This window comes from Nicotiana tabacum, chromosome 9 (assembly GCF_000715075.1).
Source record: "Nicotiana tabacum cultivar K326 chromosome 9, ASM71507v2, whole genome shotgun sequence".
NCBI lineage: Eukaryota > Viridiplantae > Streptophyta > Magnoliopsida > Solanales > Solanaceae > Nicotiana > Nicotiana tabacum.
Genome location: NC_134088.1, coordinates 33494756 through 33522354, shown reverse-complemented (window position 1 = coordinate 33522354; position 27599 = coordinate 33494756). Strand labels below are relative to the sequence as shown.

Sequence of the window (27599 nt, the reverse complement as noted above, 5' to 3'; positions counted from 1 at the left end):
ATCTAATTTTTGCATACTATTTTATATTTAATTTACGTATCAAAATTATTGTAATTGAAATAAATTTTACAATAAAATAAAAAAACTAGTTAAAGAAAACCTGTGTAAAGGATTACTACTAGTAAAAAAAAAAAATCTTAGGACGATTAGAAATTAGAATAATTAATCTTCCTATGGGAAGTTTTTGGAGGTGCAGCCATATGGAAGAGTGAAGACGATCATATCCCAGATCTCCCAGCTCACAAAGTCTTCAACTTCGACAAGTACGTTGAGAACTCGAAGTTGGTTCCACTGATTCCCTATGGTAACCACCATAATCATATGTTTTCTTGATTGTTATTGAAAATGGTAGCAACAATTGAAGGCGGGTTTTTCGGCTAGTGCTGGACCGCTGGTGTGTGCATTGGATATTTCTTAGAGAGCTTGCATTGTTAGTTTGATCGGTTTAATTTGATTGGCTTTTCTCTAATCCCTATTTTTCTTCAATTCTCCTTCGCTTTAAACAGTTGTGAAGTACAGAAAAATCACTCGTGTCGATAAACCCATGGCGACGGCGGCAAGACCCGGTGGCGGTGTTCCTAAGTCGGAAGCTATTTCCAAAGGCTACAATTTCGCTTCTACTTGGGAGCAGGTTCCCCCCCTCTCTTTCCCATTTTGTACAATACTTATATTTTAGGTCTAATTATCTGGAACATCAATCAATGCTCCAGATCTGTGTGAATGCTTTACCAAATTTTCAGCTCTCTCATAGATCTGTGACCGTATGACAAATTTGAAGACCGCATTTCAATCTTCTCACTCCCGAAATAAGAGAAGAATAGTAACGTGCTGTTTAGGATAATGCTGATTGTCACTGACATTGATGTATTACTGGACTTGTTGGATTCGTTACAGCTTTAGAAAATACCTTCCAGCAAATCCTTGTGTAAATAAAGTCCTCTTATTTGAAAAGGGATGGACCTAGTGCATTAGATATGAGTTCGTACAAACCCAATAGCTTTTGTTCAGACCCTGTAAATGTGCTAAAAGATCCACTAAATTAGTATAAAAAATGGATTTCGAACCCAATAACTCAAATGGGTTGTGCTAAAATTCTGAACTCGAACCCATAATGTTCAAATCCTGGATCCTCTGCGACTTAACTATGTTTTCATGTTTGTTCTCATTCCAATGTTGCACTGTTTATCTTTTTTTCCCGTATTACCACTGGCCAACTAGCTGTTTCCTTATCTGGTGACTCTTTTATTTTTAGCTTACTCTTGGAATTCTGATGGAAAATTACAATTTTAGTAATCACCTCCATCTTGGATTTGATTATTCATTTGAGTTTGTGGCCCTCACCATGTCAATATACATTGTTTGTACTGACTTTTTTTTAATGTTTGTATATGCTACATGTGTGTGTTTGTCTACTGATTTTTTTTGCTTTTTGTTAACTAATCCAGCATTAGTGGCTCTCTTGATGTTATATCTTCAACGACTCTAGCTAATTTTCTTCTTACAGAATGCTCCATTAACAGAGCAACAACAAGCAGCCATACAAGCACTTTCCCATGCAGTTGCCGAGAGACCTTTCCCGCCCAATTTGGTGAATTTTTCCTTCTTGGTTGATTTGAAAGTATCATCTATCTCAAATTCAGTTACCTGATATTTTTATTTCTAGTCCCAGGATCAAGTTTCTGGACAGGATAATAATCTCGCTGTCTCACCAAAGCTCAGTTCTCTGGAAGATTCAGGGGCCATTGAAGCAGTCCTAGTGAATACAAATCAGGTCAGTTACAAAAAAACAAAAGAGCAAAAAACTTTCACAATGTTTAGTTGGCCCGTCCATTATTTCTTGACTCTGCTTTTTCCAGGTTGTAGATCTTAATATTCCATATTTTAAATAAGGGATTGTGAATGATTTTTCCCATATAAAAAAGGGTGCACGATCAGCTAAATATTGGAAAGGAATCAGAACTATCACATCTTGTAACCATGATAAGCTATCTGTATGTGTGTTTAGAGCAACAAGTGCTAAAATATAGAGTTGATCTTTGTGTAAGACTAGAAGCTGTAGTGTCTTGTGCTTGGCAACATATCAGTCAAACATAACTGCTAAACCAATGAGTTGGAACAGAATGCATAATAATTGCTTGCTAAATAGCTCCATTTTTTGGCTTTCTTAAAGAATATGCCTCTCATTTTGTCCTGATGATTGTAATTAACTGGAGAGGAAATACCTTATGCCAAGCAAAAAATAACGGAAACTTACATTTAGTGAGAATTGACACTGGTACTCAATGTCTTCTGGGTTAGAAATGCCTTGATTGCAAGTGATGTATTCAGATATTGGTCTGAGATGACCATGTGTCTATTTATGGCCTTGACCCTGCCTGCCTGAGTGGAGCAGTATTTATATCTATATATCAGAAAGACATGCAAAAAGGAATTTGTTTTTAGAACTCTCCATATTTGAACTTTAGTGTTCGCCTTCACCTTTCCATGCAACAGAGTAGGTTTTCGGCTCTTAATTTGCATGCATATGAAATGATAGAGATAGCCCTAGAAGTTCTTTCCCTTTTTCCTTTTATTTTGTAGGTTCTCTATCTTTTGTTGAGGAGATTTTTCCATTGTTAATAAATTTAATTACCTTTTCAAAATAAAAAATAAAAAATTCTGTATCGAGGACATCCAATTATATATACATACAACAACAAGAACAAACCCAGTGTAAGGTTCATGTGTACGCAGACCTTACCCCTACCTTGTGAAGGTAGAGAGGCTGTTTCTAATTATATATACATACAATTAACTAAATAAGAGGCTATTTCTCTAGTGTACAAAATCATTTTCCACCCCTTTCAAAAGCCCTCCTACTTCTCTCCTTCCAAAGAACCACATGAAAACTTATGGAGCCACATCCCATGCCGCCCACATTTTCTTCTCTTTATTGTAAAGCCCAGCTAGTCATATGAGGAAAGTCTCGTTTCCCTTATGTGGCTTTTTCTTTTTCCCGCGCCTTTTCCTGTTCAGCAGAATTAAAATTCTCCATGGATCTTGGTATCGTCCGCTTTGCGTCAAAAATGTTAAAACTGCGCTACTGTGTGACTATGGGCAGTGTAGTAAGAAGTAATTAACATCCTCAGCCTCCATTTCATACTTGTAGTACTTTCTGTGTATATTTCGGCCTCTCTGTTGAAGAATTTGCTGTGTTAGTATTGCTCATATGTCACTGTCTAGCTGAAGCAAGCCACTTTATAAGGAGCTTTAGTTTCCAAATTTGTCTCAGTGGCAACTTTATGTTGCATTAATGTATAAGCTTTAATGATGAATATGCTTAGTTTAGCTTTGTAAATGATGATGGAAATAGCATCCTTGGTAATCCTGTTCTGTATTGCTACTTCAACTTGATATCTTATCTTTTTCCCCCGATGTGCTGTTTTGTTGATCAGTTCTATAAATGGTTTGCGGATCTTGAAGCAGCCATGAAGTCAGAGGTTAGTCTTTAGCTTGTTATATCTCTTCCACATCTTCCAAAAACTACTTGTTGATGCGTGCCCAAAATTACATAAGCTTCCTCTTTTACACTTACTAATGATAAAATTATATATGTTTTCTTTCTATGTAGACGGAAGAAAAATATCAGCATTATGTCAACACCTTAACAGAGCAGATTCTGACCTGCAATAGTATACTTCACCAGGTATTCTGAGAAGAAAAGAATGCTCTTATACTCTTCTCTTAGACCTTTCTGTTGATGCCGTTCATCTATTCTATGCTTGTTTTCGACATGCACTTGCCCTTAATAATGGCTCTCTTGCAGGTGGATGAAACACTTGACTTATTCAATGAGCTGCAGCTGCAGCATCAAGCAGTGGCAACAAAGACTAGAACTCTTCATGATGCGTGTGATAGACTGGTGGGTCAACCCATTTCTCTTAGCCTGTGTGGTTATCTTAGCAATAGATTGTACTTTACTGTATTACTCTTTTCAACATTTTGTAGAACGTAGGAACAATTATTAATTGCACGGTAAGAGGATGCGCTTGTAAGTGATGGAGTTCATTGTAAAAGAGATCGGTTTGCATCAGTCTATGATGCTGAAAGTCCTTACCTCTAGTGTTATCAAAGGCGCGCTTAAAACGCGCTTAAGCCCTGAAGCGAGGCTCAAAACATGTTGAGCGCTTCACCTCGCTTAGCGGGCGCTTCAGTATTGTTCTCAAGGCTCTAAGGCAAACTTTTCCTTGTCAACGAGCGTAATCCTTCAGGCGACACTAAACAGTTGATATTTCACTTTATTGTAAATTTTCTTCAATTTCTTTGTCCATATATTTGGTATTCATTCTTATAGATATTAGTCTTGGACTATACATGCATATTTGCAGTTTTTCTCCATTTGCGCCTTTTTTCATTAAAGCCCGCGTTTTATTTGCACTTTAAGCCCCAATAGACCTTAGATTGTTTTTGCACTTTTCGCCTTTGATAACAGTGCTTACCTCCAATCTACTCTTTTGATGGATTATAGCCTGATGTTTTTAATAGTTGCCAAATATCTTCAATCGCCACCTAGCACCAAGTAAATGCATTTCTTGTTTTTTCTAGCTCAAGTTGCTGTTTGGTATATAGCATTGTCTAGTTGTAATTCATGTCAATATTGTGTATTTGCGATGTCCATTGGTTTGCATTTTAAATTAGGAAGTCTCCCTGTCAGTGTCTAATATTAAGGACATGTGGTGTAGAGGTAAAAAGGTAATAATTAACACAGGAAGCAAACATTGAATACTCTTGCTTGTGCAATTTCTTGTTTCTTTTGCAGCTTTTGGAGAAGCAGAAATTAATTGAGTTTGCAGAATCACTTCACAATAAGCTCAATTACTTCGATGAATTGGAGAATGTAAGGTCCGACTGCCATTTATATTGAAAATATTTCATTGATATCCAGTGCTTTTTGCACTGGTATCCACAGTGGTCTAGCTATGCCTATGCTGAATTGGGTATGGTCTGCGTCAGCTTTATTCTGAGTGCAGAGAATTCATGCTATCTGTATTTTTATGCTTTGATACATTAGTGAGTTAATATACCAAACTGACTTGAACTATGGAAAAGCAGAGCTTTCTCCCTAAAGAAATTCATGTTTTTTTTCAATTAGATTTTGTTCCACAGCCACTCACCAAAGTGCTTCAGTCTTTGTAACTTGAGCTTTGATTCTGGATGGTTTTCTTCCTCATGTTATAAATGATTCATCCAAAGCTAGTCTATCTTGGCTGTATCATTCCAGTGCTTTGGGATTATTCTGATATTTCTTACTTAGCAAGTTATTTATTTAAGGTGGTTTTTTAATCTTGGCTCTTGTTCTATTTTACTGAAAGCCTTTAACAGCTCTTTTCTCTCCCATTTATGTGTTTGGTTGTTTCTAAAGGAAAAACTTTTCGCTTGTGATATTGAGATTGAGAGTTCCTTATTTTTAATGCCCTTCAGAAATGGAATAGCTTTTTAACAAAAAAATATGGAATGGCTTTTTCACCTTTCGATATTCTCGATTTAATCACGACCATTAGCCTAAAAGTTTTCTAATGCTTTTTTGTTGAATTACATCCTATTGGAGCATTCTATCAGCTTGATTTATCTTGTGCTCAATCTTGCTCTTCTTGTTCTTCTTCTTGAACTCTTTTAAATGTCACATATGCAGTTTTCTGTTACCCTTGTTTTTTGCGTTAACTCCTCATGGTTGTCTTGTACACCTGTTTGCAGGTTGCAGCCACTTTTTATTCTCCTAGTATGAGCGTTGGGAGTACAAATTTTCTTCCATTGCTTAAGAGACTTGATGAGTGTATCTCGTAAGTGACATTGCATCTCATATTACCGCATTGAGATCTATGAATTCTACAAAACCAGTGATGATATATAATCCATACTTTTCTTGGTTATTTGTGATGTTTATCATGTGAACAAGTAAAGGGTTCAGAGGTTTCTTCTAGGACAGTAAATTCTTTTCTATGTTGCGCGGACTCTCCAAATTATTGCCGTACCCGTGTCGGATTCTCCTAAAATACACTGCTTTTGGAGAATCAGACACGCACCCAGCGACATTTTCGGAGCGTCCGAGCAATATAGATTCTTTTGCCAAGATTAAGTCCAGTTAAATTAAGCTGGGGTAAATCTTTGCATAAGAGCACAAATAACCTTTGTGTTTCTTTTGTACGTGACTGAAGATATGTTGAGAGTAACCCACAATATGCGGAGTGCAGCATTTATTTGGTCAAGTTTCGACAACTTCAGGTACTTAAAAGCATTGACATAAAAAATTTGTAATCTTCCAAATATGAAAATATATTTCTTTATAGAATGAGCATGGTTTATGAAATTCTGGGATATAAGAATTCTAACCCCATTGCGCTTTCTCTTTCTCTGTGTCTGTTTCTCCGTTTTGCTCTTGTAACCAGTCTCGAGCTCTGGGAATGATTCGCTCTCATGTTCTCTCAGTACTTAGAAGCACTTCTTCTCAGGTAAATCTGCTTTATGTTTCATTTTTATATGCAGAACGATCTTTGACTTGCAGATGAATGGTTGATTTTCCCGAGATATTTCCGTTTGATTAGGTTCAGGCTGCAATACGAAGCAGTGGTGGTAGCAAAACATCTTTGGCCGAGGGTATAGAGGCATCTATAATTTATGTACGCTTCAAGGCTGCAGCAAATGAGGTAACCTTGGAACTTCTCCTTTCTTTTTAGTTTATAGAAAGTCTATTAATGGGCTGTATGAGGGTGAGTATCACAACAACTAGCTTTGCTGTGTAATCCATGAACCAAATGATCTTAGTTATCTGCAGCTCAAGCCTATCTTGGAGGAAATTGAAAGCAGAACGCCTAGAAAAGAATATATTCAACTTCTTGAAGAATGCCACAAACTCTACTGTGAACAGCGCCTTTCATTGGTGAGTCATAAGCACCTTTTAGTTTTATAGCTACTCTTTTCTTACGTATCAGAAATTATATATATATTTCTCTTATTATTGAAGCGGAAGTTGAGCTCCATCAGGAGTCGGTGTCATCAACATACCTGCTTAGGCTTTTATATATTTGCCACTGTTTTTCTATATTATTACGATGAATGCGATAAGAGAATTTGGTAAATAAAGGCAACTTCTCAGGCAATTTAAAGGGCCACTTATATAGGGAAAAAATAGCTCTAAAAGTTGCAGGCTTTGCCTCTTCTGCTGAGTCGGTATATTAACAGCAGAGCACGTGTAATTATGTGTATATTTATATTAAACTTAGTTTTAATTATTTAGCATAATATAAACGTATACCAATTTATTTTATGAAAAGTAATTCTTCAATAATTGAGAAGTTCATCTATAAAAAATATAAAACAAAAACTACTCTTTTTTGAATTGCATAGAAACTACCTTATGAATAAAATTAATTTGATTGAAAAGGGATTGGTGAGAATATTACACGTAAAATTGCAGTGTGTCAAAGGAATTTGCATACAAGTTAAGGGGGCAAAGTATGTATTAGGCCAAAATTATTTTACCTTCTAATATATATTTAAGTTAAATAAAATGAGACGAAAATACAAACTAAATATTAGCAACATTTATGAGTTTATGATAAGGTTTGATTATATTATAGAGAGTTGTCATTCGTAAAGCTAAGCATAGAGAATGATCACTAATTAATGAGAATTCCATATATGCAATATTTGAAAATATGAATAAATATTATTTGAAGTTTGAATCAATTATCCGCCCGGATTTGAAGTAGTTCAATCTCTTTAATGCTACTTCAGAAATCAAATCTGAAGTTCTTTTATCTTTCAAATGCAACTTCAAAAATTCGAATCTTAAGTAGTTCACTCTATTGAATGCAACTTCAGATTTCGAATCTTAAATTCTGAAACATAAACTTGTTTTTCCTTTAAATGAGCTCAAATTTGAAACATATCTTTCAAATATCTTAAATAACAAATCTCGATCATCAAATTATCGAAACAACAATAATTTTAACAAACCCATTTTTGCATCTAAAAAGAAGAAAACAAAATTATAGAAAAAGAGAAAAGTGTATGTATCTGAAGTTATCTAAAAATTGAGTATCAGTTAAACTTTTTCTAAAAAGTGGATATAAATTCAACGGATGACGCAAAATTGGGTGCCACATGAAAATTTTGCCTTTCACTATGGTTGTTGGCTGCCCGGGCTAATTGTAACTAGTATATGTATATATATATATATATATATATATATATATATATATATATATATATATATATATATATATATGACCTTTTAGTGGATGTTGTTAAGTAGTTAGTCATGTATAGTGTCCCATATCGGGAAGTAGATACCTTATTATTATGTAATCACTGTATATAAATAGGGTTGTACAACACTTTAATTAAGCAATAATATTATCTCTCCCGTGCATTTTCACATGGTATCAGAGCTTCGATGAGAAAAAAAATCGCTATGCGTCACTCCAGCAACATTCGGGAAGAAAGAACTCAGTCACCGTGCAATTTTCCGGTGACCTAAGTGTCTCGTCAAAGTCACTATTTATCAGTGTTGTGAACAAACCAACACCACCACAAGGTCCGACGTAGCCCCGCGACCAAATCCCAGAAAACCCATCGGAAAACTCATTGCCACGCGCCCTCACGCGCCGGGCAGAGTCAAGATTTTCCGGCGAGATCTGTGCACGCCCGGGTGCGCGAGACCCCTTCCAGCCATTTTCCGACGAACTTTCTTCAGGAAAGGTCACTCGCACAGCAATTCCGAATTCTGACAACTTTGGAATTTTAAGGCGAGCTACAGTGTTTCCCGGCGTGAACATTGTTTCCGGCATAAAATCGTGTTCTGTTTTTTGCTGTGAACAGTGTTTTCCCAGCTATTTCTTCAGTTTTCCCGCCGGAGTTACTGATTTTCACTATTTCAAGTTAACCCTACTACTTTTAGTCAAGATTTTGAGAAATAAATTGTAGCGAAATGGGATCCAATAGTATGAATGGTTGGATGGTTTCTCTATCGGATTATATTGAGTTCCTTCAGTACAATGCATGTAAACAGACATCTTCAGGGATAACTTCCGTTGTTCAAACAGATAGTAGCGTGACTTGTGTCTCCCAATCTTCAACCTCCGAGTCTTGGGTCATTGATTCAGGTGCATTTGATCATATTTCTGGTAACAAATCTCTTTTATTTCGTATTCTCAATCTCTTCCAACAGTCACAATGGCCAATGGGTCTCAAACCATGGCAACTGCAATAGGTCAAGCAAGCCCACTTCCTTCCTTACCCTTAGATTCAGTTCTTTATGTTCCCAATAGCACTTTTAATCTCATAGCCGTTAGTCACTTAGCCAAATCACTTAAATACGCTGTTTTATTTCTTGATGACCTTGTTTTTATATAGGAACGCAGTACGAGGCGGATCATTGGTACCGTGCGTGAATCAGATGGACTTTATTACCTTATCCTTGCAAAATCACATGAACTCACATCTTGTCTTCCTTCAATAACTTGTCTTGTTACTGATTCACCAGATTTATTACATAAACGGTTGGGACATCCCGGTTTGTCAAAGCTTCAGAAAATGGTACCTGGTTTATCTCACTTGTCCACTCTAGAGTGTGAGTCATGTCAGCTCGGTAAGCGTACCCGCTCCCATTTACCTCGGCGTCTTGATAATCGAGCAGAGTCACCTTTCACTTTGGTCTATTCAGACGTTTGGGGTCCTAGTCGGGTCAGTTCTACCTTGGGATTCCGCTACTTTGTCAGTTTCATTGATGATTATTCCAGGTGCACTTAGATATTTTTGATGAAAAATCGGTCTAAGTTGTTTTCTATTTTCCAGACCTTCCACGCTGAAATTCAAAATCAATTCGGGGTTTCTATCCGCACATTTCGTAGTGATAATGCCCTAGAGTATTTGTCTTCCCTATTTCAGCAGTTTATGAACTCTCATGGGATTATTCATCAAACATCTTGTTCGTACACATCTCAATAAAATGGGGCAGCTGAAAGAAAGAATAGACATCTTATTGAAACTGCTCGTACCTTGCTTATACAATCTCATGTTCCGATGCGTTTGTGGGGGATGCAGTTCTTACATCTTGCTATCTTATTAATCGTATGCCATCTTCGGCTATCAAGAATCAAGTTCCATTCTCTGTCTTGTTTCCCCAATTACCTTTGTTCTCTCTTCCACCCCGTATCTTTGGAAAAACGTGTTTTGTTCATAACCTTACTCCAGGAAAATATAAGTTAGCTCCTCGTGCTCTTAAGTGCGTATTTCTGGGTTACTCGAGAACGCAAAAAGGGTATCGATGCTATTCTCCTGACCTTCAGCGGTATCTTATGTCCGCTGATGTTACCTTCTTTGAAACCAAATCATACTTCACAGGTCCAGGTAATCACTTAGATATTTCTGAGGTGCTACCAGTTTCATCTTTTGGAGATTCAGTCACTATCCCCCATTCATCTTCCTCTACAACTCCAGCTCCACCACGTGCAGCTCCGGTTGCAGCTTCACCACCTACAGCTCCAGTTGCAGCTCCACCACCGGTAGCTCCAGTTCCACCACCTGTAGCTCCAGTTCCATCACCTATAGCTCCAGTTCCACCACCTAGTCCAGTTCAACCTTCTGCAGCTCTGACTTATCATCGTCGTCCACGTCCAGCATCAGGCCTAGGCGATTCACGTCCTGCATCAGATTCTGCACCTACTGCGGACTTGTCTCCTCTTAGTCAACCAATTGTACTCCGCAAAGGTGTACGATCCACACTTAATCCTAATCCCCATTATGCCGGTTTAAGTTATCATTGTCTGTCATCACTTCATTATCCTTTTATATCATCTTTGTCTACTGTTTCTATCCCTAAGTCTATAGGAGAGGCACTATCTCATCCAGGATGGCGACATGCTATGATTGAGGAGATGTCTGCTTTACATGCGAGTGGCATTTTGGAGCTTGTTCCTCTTCCTTCAGGTAAGTCTATTGTTGGTTATCGTTGGGTTTATGCGGTCAAAGTCGGCCCAGATGGCCAGGTTGATCGGCTTAAGGCTCATCTTGTTGCAAAAGGATACACTCAGATATTTGGACTTGATTATAGCGACACTTTCTCTCCCGTGGCTAAAGTAGCATTTGTTCGTCTCGTTTTGTCCATGGTTGCTGTACGTCATTGGCCTCTTTATCAGTTAGACATTAAGAATGCTTTTCTCCACGGTTATCTTGAGGAAGAAGTTTATATGGAGCAACCACCTGGTTTTGTTGCTCAGAGGGAGTCTAGTGGTCTTGTATGCCGATTGCGCAGGTCACTATATGGTTTGAAACAGTCCCCTCAAGCCTGGTTTGGTAAGTTCAGCACAGTTATTCAGGAGTTCGGCATGACTCGTAGTGAAGCTGATCACTCTGTGTTTTATCGGCATTCTGCTCCTAATCTTTGTATTTATCGGGTGGTTTATGTTGATAATATTGTTATTACTGGCAATGATCAAGATGGTATTACTAATATGAAGCAACATCTCTTTCAACACTTTCAGACTTAGGATCTAGGCAGATTGAAGTATTTTCTAGGTATTGAGGTCGCTCACTCTAGCTCAGGTATTGTTATTTCACAGCGGAAGTATGCCTTAGACATTCTTGAGGAGACTGGAATGATGGGCTGCAGACCTGTTGACACTCCTATGGATCCGAATGCTAAGCTTCTACCTGGACAGGGGGAGCCTCTTAGAGATCCTACGAGATATAGGAGGTTGGTTGACAAATTGAATTACCTCACAGTGACTAGACCTGGCATTTCTTTTCCGGTGAGTGTTGTAAGTCAGTTTATGGATTCTCCCCGTGATAGTCACTGGGATGCAGTTGTTCGCATTCTTCGGTATATAAAGTCAGCTCCAGGCAAAGGGTTACTATTTGAGGATCGAGGCCACGAGCAGGTTGTTGGGTACACAGATGCTGATTGGGCAGGATCACCTTCTGATAGACGTATTGTGTTCTAGTAGGAGGTAATTTGGTCTCTTGGAAGAGCAAGAAACAGAATGTAGTTGTTCCATCTAGTGTTGAAGCCGAAGATCGGGTTATGGCAACGTGTGAGCTAGTTTGGGTCAAGCAATTGCTCAAGGAATTGAAGTTCGGAGAAATCAACAAGATGGAACTGGTGTGTGATAATCAAGCTGCTCTTTATATTGCGTCAAATCCGGTATTCCATGAGAGGACTAAACACATTGAAATCGGCTGTCACTTTGTCAGAGAAAAGATACTCTCAGGAGATATTGTTACAAAGTTTGTAAAGTCGAATGATCAGCTAGCAGATATTTTCACTAAGTCTCTTACTGGTTCTCGTATTAGTTACATCTATAACAAGCTCGGTACATATGATTTATATGCACCGGCTTGAGGGGGAGTGTTAAGTAGTTAGTCATGTATAGTGTCCCGCATCGGGAAGTAGATACTTATTATTATGTAATCACTGTATATAAATAGGATTGTACAACTCTTTAAGTAAGCAATAAGATTTTTCTCCCGTGCATTCTCACAATTATTTTTTTTATTTTTTCCTTCTCTCATTTTAGTACTCATTCTGTTTCATTTAACCCAGATAAGAGGTATAGTGCAACAGCGGATCTCTGAATTTTCCAGGAAAGAAGCATTGCCGTCTTTGAGTAGATCGGGATGTGCGTATTTAATGCAGGTACATTCGAATTACATCAGTACTGTTCTTAAAAACATTTTGCACTGGAGAATGGTATGATAATTTTTGCCTTACTTTCATCTAGTAGGAAAAGCGAAAAGGAGATTCTGGGACATCCTTCGATGATTTGTTCTTTTTATGGTGATGGTGTTTTTTTTTTTTTTGGGGGGGGGGGTGGGGTGGGGTGATCAGAAGAAGTAGTAGAAAAGGACACAGTTGAAATTTGACCTGCTAGTCTTGATAGTCATATGTGCAATCCAAATTCATTTTTCTTTTTATTTGACAGGATGAATTCAAAGTAATTAGTTCTAAATTAGAGAGCCACAAATTACCTTTTCTTTTAAAAGTTTAGCTCATCTTAATGTAGATGAATGTCCTCTAATTGGATTTAGTATGAATGATGCTAAGAGTATAGCAACTTTGGGTTCTTTGAGGAAGGATCAGAACTTTTATATGTTTTCTGGTGAATCAAATCACTATTCCCAAAGTTATTTTCAGAAGTTGATTCTAGAAATGGTCTTGCTGAAGCTTATTAGTAAAAAAATGATATATATATATATATATATATATATATATATATATATATATATATATATATATTTATTTATTTTTTTATAGAAAAGGACACAGTTGAAATTTGACCTGCTAGTCTTGATAGTCATATGTGCAATCCAAATTCATTTTTCTTTTTATTTGACAGAATGAATTCAAAGTAATTAGTTCTAAATTAGAGAGCCACAAATTACCTTTTCTTTTAAAAGTTTAGCTCATCTTAATGTAGATGAATATTTCCTCTAATTTGATTTAGTATGAATGATGCTAAGAGTATAGCAACTTTGGGTTCTTTGAGGAAGGATCAGAACTTTTATATGTTTTCTGGTGAATCAAATCACTATTCCCAAAGTTATTTTCAGAAGTTGATTCTAGAAATGGTCTTGCTGAAGCTTATTAGGGCTAAAATTGATATATATATATATATATATATATATATATATATATATTAAGTTTTGTCTGTTCTGTCTTTCGCACGGAAGTCTGTCTGTCTTCATTCCAATCATCGTAGTTCGATCGATCAAGTACGGGAGAAATTAGCACTACTTGGTGAAATGGGTTATTTTAGAATCAATTTCGAACCATCTGCTAGAGGTTCTAACAACCCAAACGATCTCACTACATCAGAACCCTTTCGACGTTGCACAAAAGCCATTACTTCACGTTCAGCTAGCACTAAAAAGGCCAAACACACACACACACACACACATACATGTCTCTATAATTCTAACATGGACATTTAATATTAGTGTAAAAGTGAGATGAACAAGTCTCCATACTTTATCTTTGATATCTTAATGCAGGTGTGTCAGCTAGAGCATCAACTCTTCAATCACTTCTTCCCATCTTCTTCAGAGGACATTTCAAGTTTGACTCCTCTTGTAGATCCTCTGTGAGTTGCCTAAGTTCTCTTGTGGGTTTCTTTCTGCGTTTGGACCTGTTTGTGCTGCTTACTCATTCCTTTCCAGCTTCTTTTCTGATTTGCTTTTTCTTTTTCCCTCTTTTTCCTCGTCTTGTTTGTGGTGGGCAGGGGAAGGGGGGAGGGAGGTTGGACCATCTTTATTGCTGTCATGTGCTTATAAGCAAGAGAGCCAACATTGCAAAATGTTTACGCCTGTAAGGCTTTGTCATTTTGGTAGCTTGTGCTGTTCTAAGACCTACCTAGGCCAGAGTTGCTATCAATGCATACAGGGCATACCTTCTTGGTATCAAGTGGGTGTAAATGTTTCCAGACACATTATTTGTGCGGTAATGAAAATCAGTGTTAACTATGAGGCTGCCCAATAGCTTAGTGATCTTCACTTTAGATCTTACCGCAAGCACAAGATTAGTTCCTAGTTAGGAACTTGAAGCCTTCCCATGGAAACTACGCTTATCTATTCCTTAGAAAGAGCTGCGACAGATTTCTCATCTGGTTTAGATTTGTAGGTTGCTTCAACTGCGTTTTTGTGTCCTTAAATCTTCGTGATACATATGTGGAGGTCACTTGTGAAAGTTATAGTTACTCCAAAGGAAAACCAGGTCCTTCATATATAAGGCTTAACTCAAAAGGTGTGAAGGCATTTATTTAAGTGGAGAAAAGGTAGAGGGGCCTGACATTATCCACCGAGTTTCGAACTGTATGCTAGCTGGCCTTCGGGAATTTTTCGGTTAGGTGGGGAAGTAGTTTCCTGTACCTGGAAAATTAAAATCATGTAGGTGGGTAAGGAAACCAAATTCTATCAATTACTACATGTGAATTACCTCTTTACTGAGATTTAAAATCACTCCCCGTGGGTGGATATGGGATATCCCTTAAACCTGCACCTTTCTTTTGGTTCATCAATTTCCTTTTTCTTTCTCTGGATATTTTTACATTAACTTGTTTTTACATCCTTCCTGATTGTGTGGGCAGAGAGAAACAAAGCTGTGCTCTTTTTTATCCATTGAAATTAGACCTAGATTTAATCTTCATCATTTTTTTAGTCTTTCTGGATAAGTTAATTAGATAATATCAATGGCAAAGAGTTACCGTTATTGATAATTCATCTAATGTCAGATTTATCATTTTAAATCTTGGTAAGTTTAAGTAGTGGAACATGTTATTCACCTTAATATAAAAAAAAGTAGTGGAACATGTTATTGGGTTGCACTTGCTAACTTTACTTTTTTCTTTGCTCCCTTCTATTAACAAGAGATACACAATCAGGTATCTCTGCCTCGTGCATTCTCAAGCTATATTTATGTTTAACCTAGTGAAGAAGCACATCTTTCTTGGAACCTTAGGGATGGAGTTCTATGTGGAAATTCAACCTCCTCCCTAACCAGAAGCTTCTGATAAAATGATTTAACAGAAAATACCCCGTTATTTTCTGCCCCCCACTTCTATACGTCGTGGTTAGCTTGTGGTGTTCCTTGTGTGTGAAGCAACTCAACTAGGTTTTGGAATTCTGCCACTTCCCAGTCCTGAAAGTTCCTTGTCAAACTCAAATCCCAAAAAAACTTCTCCATTTTGTATCATCTGGACTTGCTGGACTGTCATTTCCTTTTGGCATGAAATTTTGAAAATGTTTGAGAATGCAAGTGTCAGGATATTGTCCCCAAGTCTCATGATATGAATCTTCTATGCATAGCATCTAAATTTACGTGCTCCTGAGCCTGACCCATCTCTTGGTTGGTCCAGTTACAACAGTTTAATGAAGTATTGACCCGAGGATTTCTAGTTATATTATTTATATGCCACTGAAGCTGCTAATACTTGAGCTTTATTTTTTTTATCATTAAACTTGAGCTTTATGTGTTACCTCCGATGTGAACCTTTGGGTCCTATTACTGCAGGTGCACTTTCCTTTATGATACATTGCGCCCTAAACTTATTCACGAAACAAACCTGGATGTTCTTTGTGAACTGGTTGATATCCTTAAAGTTGAAGTTCTCGGAGAACAACTGAGCAGACGGGGTGAATCATTGGCTGGGCTGCGTCCAACTCTGGACAGGATTCTAGCAGATGTCCATGAACGATTAACTTTTCGTGCTCGCACCTATATCCGTGATGAGGTAACTATCCAAAGTATTGCTTGGGCATTGTATTTAAATACTGTATGGCAGCTTATTTGTGTTACTTGGATATGGGATCATATTATGCTAAACTTTGCTGTTATAATTTTGCCACTTGCTTTAATCTCTTTCTTGTTCTTTTCCCTCGATTTCTCCACTTAATCAGCACCCTCATTGATAGATGGATAGTGGCAAAATAAGTTACTGGATAAATTTGCCCGTTTTTTCGTGGTGCATATATTTTGGTTAAAAGTGGAATATTCATTCATACTCAAACATAACCAGTTGTATCTCATGGTATATACTGTTGTCCAATAGTTTACTTTTTCAATTTATTGCTCTCTTAACTGCACTATTTTCCATCGATGTGATAAATAGTACCTTGGAACAAATTGACCATAAGTGAAAATGAGGGATTTTCTTGATTTGCGTAGATTCATGTTTCTAGGTCACTAATTCGGTCTGTTTCTATATCATTTTTTATCTTGCTCTTCCTGAAAATTAGTTTGTAATTACTGAAAATCTCAATCTGGGAGCAGTACAAAATCGAAGGAGGAGGAAGATTAAACAAAAATGGTGGCAGGATTTTTGTAGGGGCGACAGTGCTGGAGCAGTGGTGGTAGGATTGTATATTGTGGTTCTGTAAAAGTAGTTTTAACAAATAAAATTAAAAGAAAAATGGGATTTTGAGCTTCTCACGTGCCACATAATGAGTGAAGTGAGAGTATCTAATAGGTACAAGTCTCGGTTGAGGTAGCTAAGTGAAAATAATGGGCAACTTTAGGTTTAGGGAACCATCAATGTATTCTGCCTTTATAAATAGACACCAAGGTCGTGCGACCTCGGTACAAAGACACAAAACATTCCGTGTACAGTGAAATATGCAACCCAAAATCCCAAAGAAAGGAGATCATCCCAGCGAAAGGCCTTGCAACTCTTTGTCATTACTCACTCATTACAAATTTGTGGAAAACGAGCCCTATCCATCATTATGACGAAAATTTGCGTGCTTTCCTTATTTTTGCTACTGTCGTATTTGATATTTGTTCGGAGTTTATTCGGTTCCCAGTCTAATCTTTTCTCCTTCCTGCCATACTTTCATTTCTACTCTGTGCGTCATTTTTTTGAATTAAATAATGCAAAGTGGTATGAGTTTCAAATGTTTTATAACGTTAGCTTGAGATGAGTTCAAACGGGAAACATGGTTAACAGCTGTCGCCAACTAGTTCGTACTGTTGTTGTGATATGAGTTTCAATAGATTTGATTGGAGATGGAAAACATTTTTTATTAGGGGAATATCATAAGTAGGGATTGATAAGAGAAGGAGATTAGGCCATATAAGCTGGGATAACTGGACTAAGAAGTGCATATTTATGTTTGCTTTCTATATGCTTGAACTTTTTCACAAGCAACTACTGGTCTGCAAATAATGTGATCATGCCTTCTTTCCCCGCTTTGTTTTCAGATTGCCAACTACCTTCCTTCAGACGAGGATTTGGATTACCCTAAAAAGTTGGAGCAATCTGTGTCAGCAGAACTAAATTCACCATCTGTAAGTGCCAAGCACTTTGTCCTGTGACGGATATTCAGTTGACTTCTGTAACCTATATCTTTAAAGGAAGTACGAGCTAGGATGGCTTTTATTTTTATCTTTATCCCTTTTTTCTTTGTAATTTTTTGGTGGAGAAGTTTGCATTCTTTTTTGGAGGTTGTAGTTTGATATATTTTCCTATTACGGTTCTTTGCTTAAGACTGAGGTAACCGTTCTTGACCTGTGATTCTAGTTTTATGACGTTTACTGCACAGCGAAGCAAAATATATTGAAGTTTCAAGGTGTGAAAATTGAAAATAAGAGGTCTCATGGAATTTGTAATTTAAGATTATTTTCTTTATTATTTGTTTTCTTTATTTTAAGATGAGAGTTTAGGATTTTAGTATAGAGCTTTTTGTTGGTAATTTTGAATAGCTTGAGGGTTAAGAACCTTCTCAAAGATCTGGGCATTTCAACTATGATTGTAGCTATGCATCTTGATGTGATGAGAACAGGATTTTTTTTTTCTTGATTTTGAGTTGCTACTTTATATGAGGAGGCTTGAATCTTGGGAGTCCTCATACATGCATGTACTAAACTATTTTTTCTATCAACTTCTTGGCGTATATAAATATAAAAAAACGTTTTAGAAGAAAGTATGTTGATTTATGTAAAAAGTGTTTTTTGCAGATATTCTTTCGCTGCCTCTTTGCTGTTAAACATGCTTTTCTGCGATTTTGCACTATATTCTGTGTCTCCTTACTTTTTTGCTATTTTGCACCATATTCTCTGCTTTTCCTTATTTTAAATTTGGTGCAGACTGAACAAAACCCAGATGTGTCCGGAACCTGGTATCCACCATTGGAGAAAACCATCTCATGTCTATCAAAACTGTACTGTTCTCTAGAATCAGCTGTTTTTACTGGATTAGCCCAGGTAAGCGGTTACTTTTGCTACCACTGCCCCTTCGAATTATAGCTAGATGTTTCTGGATCCTTAATTCCTATTTTTCTTTCTCAGGAAGCTGTAGAGTTCTGCTCTTTATCCATCCAAGTAAGTTTCTTTTATTGAAGTTCATGTGTTTGACTGTTCCGCTGATTATGCTTTTGTAATTTGTAATTCTGTATTCGTCATTTTTTGTCAATATGCTGTTGGTTATTGCTAAACTTTTAAATTCCTTCAGAAAGCTAGCAAACTTATTGGCAAAAGATCGTCATCGATGGATGCACAACTTTTCCTGATAAAGCACCTACTCATCCTAAGAGAGCAGGTTTCTCTTACTTGCTTTTGAAATTCCTAGTTCCTTGGCATAACTGCAGGTTTCTAACTTTAGATGCTTTCCAGATTGCCCCATTTGACATAGAATTTTCAGTCACACACAAGGAGCTTGATTTTTCGCATTTACTGGTGCGTATTGAGAATCTACTATTTATGTTGGTATTCATTTCTTCAGGTTCCATCACTTCTCTGCTGCAAATGTATTTTCCTTTGATAATTACATTATCTTGAATGAGAGAGACAATGCTATTAAATTGTTTTATTTTGTTATAAGGTAGAGTTTGCTCGTTCCACTATGCAATATTAGACTGAAGTCATCTCTTATGGAATTAAGAAGAAATGCAAAGTTGACTTCAGTGAATTACACTAACGCGTTTGATCTCCTTTTTCAAGTTTGAACCTATCATTATTTTCTTCACTACTTCCCTGATTTAATTCTTTTGGCAACTCTGGGTGACACTGCTCGTGGACAAATGCTGCATCAGACACATTTGTGTACTAGAGTTAATTTTTCCCTTGATTGTCAGTAAACTTGAAGCATAATTCTTTTCAGATCAAAATTTTAGTTAATTTAGAGTCAAACTTACAAATTGCTTCCTTCACAAATTTTGGCTGAGTCAGATGGCACAAATGCTCTAGTGACAAACTATCCCATGTATAAGATTCTGATCCTATCTAGGATCATGGGAAGACGGTGGTATACTTCTATGTATACCATGTCAGAGCTGTAGATGAATAGTTCTCAGGTACCACATATACAACAACATACCCAGTATTATCCCACATTGTGGGGTTTGGGGAGGGTAGTGTGTACGCAGACCTTACCCCTACCTTGTGAGGATAGAGAGGCTGTTTCCAATAGACCCTCGGCTCAGGAAAACATAAGCACCACATTAATGAAAATATAGACAAGGGACAGTACCAAAAAGCCATATAAAAGCAGAATAAAACTAACAAGATAGTAATGTGATCAACAATGAAAGAAAACAACGATTAGTCATAAAAACCTACTACCAACAGAAAGTGAGACTGTGTGCCAAATACTACTGAACACTCTAGACTACCTACTCTACTACCCTAATCCTCGACCTCTATACCTTCCTATCAGGTACCACGTTTAGGGAAGATAAAATGGTAGTAGGATAAAGCCAGTCCCAAACAGAGGTGCCTTCAATTTCCCTGAAGATCTGGTAGTTGAAAAAAGAATCTCTACAGTCCAAATGACTCTAGCTTGAGTAAAGATCTAAGATCTTGCTCTGGTGTGCCAAAAGAGTTGTTCTGTCCTATACATAAGATGGAGACATATTCTTGTCCAATACCTTCCTATCAGGTACCACATTTAGGGAAAGATAAAATGGTAGTAGGATAAGGCCAGTCCCAAACAGAGGTGCCTTCAATTTTCCTGAAGATCTGGTAGTTGAAAAAAATAATCTCTACAGTCCAAATGACTCTAGCTTGAGTAAAGATCTAAGATCTTGCTCTGGTGTGCCAAAAGAGTTGTTTGGTCCTATACATAAGATGGAGACATATTCTTGTCCAATACCTTCCTATCAGGTACAACATTTAGGGAAGATAAAATGGTAGTAGGATAAGGCCAGTCCCAAACAGAGGTGCCTTCAATTTCCCTGAAGATCTGGTAGTTGAAAAAAAGAATCTCTACAGTCCAAATGACTCTAGCTTGAGTAAAGATCTAAGATCTTGCTCTGGTGTGCCAAAAGAGTTGTTCTGTCCTATACATAAGATGGAGACATATTATTGTCCAATAATATTCTCGTATTTCTTTCAAGCCAAATGCATCACAAAATTCCCGAATATTAATAGTCTCCACAAAGTATTCTCTTGCTAGAATATACCAAAACCCATAAGTTGATGCAAAGGACAAGCTTAGAATGCGGGACAACTGCTGCACCCAAGATGCTGAATGATCTCTGCCACAATTCTTTGCAAAAGAATAATGTGAAAGTAGCAGGAATTCAAGTGTATAAATTTTGCAAGAAGAAAATGGTCTTGAACTCATTGAACTTCCTGTATGAACAAATTTGAAGATTGAAGCAGAGGGAATGCTCTTTCATAACCCCCGTTATTGTGAAACTCATCAAGGGCTTCCATGAGTCCATGTTAAGGTATCCCAGTATGTCCGAGAATGGGTCATTGTAGCCTAACAGAAGCAAAGATTGTCTTATCCCTTGCCCCGGGGGCTTTGGTCTAGTGGAGAAGCACAACGCGTGATATGGGTTAGGCGCACATCGCAGGTTCAAACCTTGCCGCAAACAAAAGCCTGATATTTAAGTAGAGAAGGATAGAGGGCAGGCCCATTATCCTCCGAGCTTCAAACCCTACGTCACTGACCCTCGGGGATTTCTCGGTATCAAAGAAAATAAGATTGTCTAATTTCCTTTCAAAGCCATTCACCGTCTTCTATTCTGCAGTAGAATGGACCATCAGTTTAAGCCTTCAATTCTCATGCTACATGTGCACCAATCTGTTAGCTTTAGATTAATGTTTGACTGACTGTTAGATTCTGAAACTTTCTTGTATATTTGTTATAATTTTCCAGGAGCATCTCAGGCGGATTCTAAGGGGTCAGGCGTCAATCTTTGACTGGTCAAGATCAACTTCATTAGCTAGAAATTTATCTCCACGAGTTTTGGAAAGTCAAATTGATGCCAAGAAGGTATCTGCTCCAGTTAGTTTTCAGCAGTTTTCACTTGAGTGACTTTTAGTATATACCTTTCTTGGCCTTTTGGCTAAGATCAAGTGTAGTATCTGTTCTTATCAGTTTAATATCTGATATGTGGGCCATCAGTTCACATGATGTAGCTCAATTTTTTAAGGGGGAGAGTCCACTACGGTAGCTTGCTATCGGGTCACACAAGTGTTGTTTTGGTTCTGCAAAAACAAGAGTGACTTTTAGTATCGATGGATATGGATTGTAGTTATTTGTCCCTCTCATCTCATTAAGAAGGATTAATCTTCATGCATTTAGTTTGACTCTTCTGTATAAACAATCACTATCACCTTCTCTAGCCCTCTTTCTTTCCTCTGAAACAATGGTTTCAACAATTACATGGAAAGATATGACATTATCAACCCTCATCCGTGGAAAAAGTTGGGGCAGGGTCGAATAAATGGCTATATAAATGATGAATACAAATTTTGTGGAAGTTTAATTTACGGAAAAGGGTCAAATATATCCCTGTACTATCGAAAAAGGTTTAAAAATACCCTCCGTTATACTATTTGGTCATCTCAGCCCCTACCGTTATACTATCACTCAAATATACCCCTCAATTGAACGGACTGCCACGTGTCATCACAAAATTAAAATGACCCATCCCCTTTTTTTTACCCGCTTCATTTAACCTCTGCCCATGACCCAAAGTCGCCCCCTTTTACCAGCTTCATTATTCTTCATTAAAGAAAAAGAGAAACAAACAAAAAACAAAAACTTTGGACCATCATCAAAGAGCTAGAGCATCCATACCCGAAAAGAAATCACAACAAAATACCAAATCCTCAATCGAATCGGCATCGGTGGATATTCCGACGTCTACAAAGTTCACAGCCGTTCCGACTCCGTCACCATCTCCTTACAAGAAAGCTACTGATTACAAATCCGCCTCTCGGGAAATCGAATCCTTGCAAACCCTTCAGCATTCACCAAACTTTGGCCGGCTGGATCCAGTATCCTAATAACACAAGAGTTCAAATAATCTTAATAGTACATGCTGCCAGCTTCATTGTTCTGCAATATTTTAATTTATACTCCTCTTAGGATTGTTCAGTTGGGTTTAATGAGTTCACTAATATTGTTAAAAAAGAGGAGTCAAATTGTTTTAGTTCCTTGCAAATTTTGGATCTTCAACATAATCAAATGAAAGGTGAATTTACTTTGATTTTGATGAATAATTCGGCGTTAACGTCCTTGGATTTGTCGTGGAATTTGTTCACTGATGAAGTCCCAAGTGCTATTGGGAATTTGTGGAGATTGGAGAAAATGAGAATGGAGAATAGTTTATTTGGAGGTGCACTTCCGTTTGAGATTACGAAGTGCAGTAACTTGAAGGTTCTTGATCTTGAAGGGAATCGAATAACGGGGATATTCCTATATTTTTAGGTGAACTTAGAAGCTTTAAGATTTTGTCTCCAGTCCTTCTAGTTTAGAAATTTGACTAATCTTGAAAATTTGAACTTTGGAGGAAATGGTCTCTGTGGAAGCTTGCCTGAGGAATTAATGGGTTTGACCAATTTAAGCATATTGAATCTTAGTGGAAACAAGTATTCTGGAAGTATGCCAGTTTCTGCATGATTGGTTGATCTCATTAAAGATAGATGTTCTTGCTTGAGCTTTTAACAGCTTTCAAAGTGTTGTGGGTCGGGTTATGGATAGAGGTTAAATGAAGCGGGTAAAAAAAGGGATGAGTCATTTTAATTTTGTGATTACATGTGGCAATCTGTCCAATTGAGAGGTGTATTTGAGTGATAGTATAACGGTAGGGGCTGAGATGGCCAAATAGTATTACGGGGGTTATTTTAAAACCTTTTTCAATAGTAATATATTTGACCCTTTTCCGTTTAATTTATGGTAAAAAAAATTTCTTTAAATACAGGAACTGGAGAAAAGCCTGAAAGCTACATGTGAGGAGTTCATCATGTCAGTGACTAAGTTGGTCGTGGAACCATTGCTTTCTTTCGTGACAAAGGTTAGTTATGTTTTCCATTTTCGTCTTTTTTTTCTTTATTTACAGAGCAGTCTCTCAACATTTTCAACTTTGCTCTTTCAATAATTAATGATTTCTGGCAGAGTACATTTTCTTCTCCAGATAAAAGAACATTTTCTCCTTCCCACGTATCTCTTTCATTGTAAATGTAATCATTGCACTAGTTATAGATATTTAATCGAGTTCTCATTAACTTTCAAGTGCTCAGAAGCTGCCTCCTCCTTGTATACTTTTAACTTCTTTCATGCATTTCTATCTAATTTATGTACCTGCATCTTTTTGTGATTAATTTTGATATAGTAACTTACCGGCTGTCAATACCTTTGAAACTAGAGTTTGAGAGGTATTACTTGTCTCTTTTTTGTTTTACAACTTCCATTTAAAACAGTTGTAGCTTTGTAGGCTGTTTTATAAGAAAACGCAACACTTTGTCCAGTTAACTGCCTCCAGGCTGCTGGGGGTAGGACAGAGGTGTCAAACTTAGAAAGATTATGTGTCGTGGATGGACTGTCTCTCCCCATGTTCTTCTTACCTTCCTAATAGCTAATACAGAGGAGAAAAGTGTAATTTTACTAATATCAGTCCCAATTGCATGCCCTAACTGCAACAACAACTACTATGCCTTAGTCCCAAACAAGTTGGGGTCGGCTATGTGAATCCCCACTGAGTATGTTATTCCATTTAAACTCATTTCATGCCGATATTATGCACACAGAAATAAAATGTATTAGAAGTTATGTATATTTTTTTTTCTTTTTTTGTTTGCTACGTACCAGCCTTGAACTCTTGACCTAATGGTATGGAGAAAACTCCATCAACCACTATGGCAAAGTTTGGCCAGTAAGTTATGTATATTTTCGAAACGTAAAGGGAATCTCTGAATGCCCTAACTGCCTATGAGCAAAATTTATTTGGAAACTATCAAACTAGTGAAAATTTGATTACTTTGAATAAGTGTTGTTTGTGATTACATCTCGTTTTCTCCAGAAAGAAAAGAAGATTTATGATTATCTGGAGAATTTTAAGAACTGCTTGTAAATGGGAAGAATTGCATCAAAAGATGAAAGCCTTCGAATCTTGTTGAATTTTTTCAAAGTGCTAGCTTGAATTGAACTTCTAACCCTACAAACATGATGAATGTGTTATAAAATGTGTAGTGAGGAGTTCCTAGTACTTTTCTCTAAAACCTAAGATGCTTGAGCTCATTTCATACGGTCAGATGAGCACATTGAAGAAATTCTTGAAAACTTGCTTGATTGGGTCTTTCTAAAAATGGGTAGGATCGGAAATAGTAGTAGGACCCATTGTCAGAGGTTTGAACCGGTTGTGAACCTAAGTGGTTAGAGTCGAAATCTGATATTTTTACGACCTAGCAGATTTGTTCATTTCCCTTTTTCTGGTTGCAAAGATATTGTTCATTTCCTTATGAATCATCTTAAGATTTTAACTATTCGGTATGAAATGTCTTAAGGTTACAGCTGTTAAAGTTGCATTATCTGGTAGTCAAAATCAAAAACCGGTGTCTGGGATTGCAAAGCCACTCAAGGATCATGCTTTTGCTTCGCCAGAAAAGATCGCTGAGCTTCTTCAGAAGGTAAACAGATAGACTTTGCCTTATCTTTTGTTGAATTAAAGAAAAGTCCTTAACACTGTCTTACACAAGTGCCTGAATCAACCAACATAACCAAACAAATCAACTTCCTACTGTCTTTTTTTAATCAGCAAACATCATGCCTGTTGATTTTTGTTATTCAATCAGATTTCCCCTCTTTTTCAATAAACATGCTGATCAATTTATTTGACACAGGTCGGCACCGCAATAAATGAAGATTTGCCTAGGATATTGGCCAAAATGAAGCTCTATCTGCAGAATTCATCGACACGTGCTATACTTTTCAAACCCATTAAGTAAGATCTCTTGTGCAGTTACATCTATTACAAAACTTGTTTAATTCGCTAAACTTGTAAATCTTGACACTTTCAGTGGAAATCGAATTGAGAGCGTCTGTATTCCTTTTTTGCTTCCCCTTTTTCAATTGGGTTGAACTTTCTTTCTCTTCTTCCAATCCTGTCCCCTCTTTGTGTGTGTATGTGTTCTCTGAGTGGGGTTTAAGTTTGCAAAATCAGATTGATAAATTTATGCTTTCAGACATGAATAAAAGCAATTCTCCTTTCTGATGTTCATTCCCAGCATGAGCTTGTTGCTGAAAACTTCTTCCCTAAAGAGAGACAACTTGTTGAAATTCCAGTCTATGGTTTCCTTTTCAAGATGTATTTTATGGTCACAAAAAAGTACAGCCTGTGCGCAGAAGCTTTAGCTGAAAATGATGGCTTTCTACAAGAATTATCTAATTATTACAGAATTATAAAAACAAACTCACTCATTAATTTAAATTCAGAGAATAAGGTCATATGCATTGTATTGCAAAAATGTAATAATATGCAGTTTCTTATTTTGTACTTTGTATCATTGAAAGGATTCTGAACCCCTAAATCCTTTTTCATATATGTGCAGGACTAATATATTGGAAGCACACGTTCAAGTGCTATCCCTTCTGAAAAAAGAATATACACCAGAGGATAGACAAGACCTTCTTGTCAAGATGGTCTCGATACAGGATTTGGAAGCTCAATTAGATAAGCTTCTATAGTGAGACAGACTTATCATTTAGTGATTGTCATGAAACTTGTACCTGATGAGCTTCCCAAAGCATGGCTTTCTTCATTGTAGAGGTTCTGGATTTTGGCATGCTGCTAGTCCAATTCATTTTCATTGATTATACGATGATTATAGCTTGATAGAGAAACAACTTCGAATCTGGCTTTGAGATTTGTCATTATCAGAATTTCCCTCTGGTTGTGACGGAACTTCCTGCATCACTGTTTGTCACGATTCAAATGCCACCAAGTTGTGATTGCATCTAACCCAACCTGCTAGGTAAGCCAATCACAGCTCGAACTAAAGATTGTCAAATATATAGTACATAAGAACGCAGAGATTAATACAAACTATTCTCAAGAACTGGTAGTACAATTCATGAGTCATTAAGATTAAGAAGTACAACGTTGGTGTGAAGAAAATACATCAGTTGTTTGGAATATGCATAAATAGAAATAAAGAAAATACATCAGCTTGTACAAAATGGTAGCTTGTAATTGGAACGTTGGTACATCTTCAATGTTAGCTTTCTACCAACAGTTCGACTCCAAAATCTATATGGAATGTGCAGAAGTGTAGTATAAGTACATTCGACCTCATGTACTCGGTTGGTACAGTACTAATCCTAACGAAATAAGTTGTGAGGCTTAGTCAAAAGATACTCAGTTTATATAACCTGTGCAGTCATAGGCATATACAATAACAAAAAAATAACCAAGAAACAACGGATATCAATAATAAAGTGCTCAATCAAGAAAAAGGTAATAAACATGCTTTTCTAAGTAACTAGGTCAAAGCATATACAAATGCTCCAAATACACATATAAAATAGATCTGCACCAAATAGCTTTAACCCGAATACTTCCACATGAATGTAGTGTCTAGGCATGATAAGACCCAATTTCACATCAATTCTCAAATAGCATTATACATGAGTCTAAAATGTCTATGCATGATGATTGTACATCAGTCCGACACTCTCCAAGTATACCATAATCTACTAACAAGTTGCATGCATCATATCATCATACTATATTATTAGTGGGAAGCCCCCAATGTTAAAAGTTAATTTACAAATTTATCCATAAAAACTAAGTGACATTATTGCTCTTCAACCACACATTACTTTAAAAATATTATCATATCA

The 27599-nt window shown here is 37.0% G+C and overlaps 1 protein-coding gene and 1 non-coding gene across 10 annotated transcripts; both read left to right on the top strand.

Annotated features, from left to right (window-relative positions):
• The first annotated feature begins 91 nt into the window (after positions 1–91).
• Positions 92–26661, top strand: LOC107781625 (conserved oligomeric Golgi complex subunit 3). Of its 9 annotated transcripts, none has more exons than XM_075221600.1 (26): positions 92–304; positions 507–631; positions 1505–1588; positions 1664–1771; positions 3435–3479; positions 3611–3685; positions 3806–3901; positions 4799–4876; positions 5734–5819; positions 6195–6261; positions 6426–6488; positions 6582–6683; positions 6812–6916; positions 12581–12673; positions 14029–14117; positions 16043–16262; positions 17729–17815; positions 18614–18730; positions 18815–18847; positions 18978–19064; positions 19139–19201; positions 21630–21746; positions 23683–23775; positions 25265–25387; positions 25601–25701; positions 26309–26661. In XM_075221600.1, the coding sequence occupies exons 2-26, from the start codon at positions 545–547 to the stop codon at positions 26442–26444; spliced, it is 2355 nt and encodes a 784-aa protein (XP_075077701.1). In that variant the 5' UTR covers positions 92–304; positions 507–544; the 3' UTR covers positions 26445–26661. The 9 variants fall into 9 exon arrangements, 5 of the variants coding, with proteins under 5 accessions (XP_075077701.1, XP_075077704.1, XP_075077703.1 ...); XR_012694833.1 differs by having other exon boundaries at positions 102–304; positions 25272–25387; XR_012694835.1 differs by having other exon boundaries at positions 103–304; positions 1670–1771; positions 25272–25387.
• On the top strand, positions 21799–21989 carry LOC142164532 (U2 spliceosomal RNA). Its single transcript, XR_012695293.1, has one exon. It is a non-coding gene; the product is annotated as a U2 spliceosomal RNA (small nuclear RNA).
• Positions 26662–27599: the final 938 nt, after the last annotated feature.

Coding starts and splice junctions, on each gene's coding strand:
- LOC107781625 (XM_075221600.1), top strand. CDS start 545: ATGGCGACGGCGGCAAGACCCGGTGGCGGTGTTCCTAAGTCGGAAGCT. Junction 5,820..6,194: donor AGACTTGATGAGTGTATCTC/GTAAGTGACATT, acceptor ACGTGACTGAAG/ATATGTTGAGAGTAACCCAC. Junction 6,489..6,581: donor TTAGAAGCACTTCTTCTCAG/GTAAATCTGCTT, acceptor CCGTTTGATTAG/GTTCAGGCTGCAATACGAAG.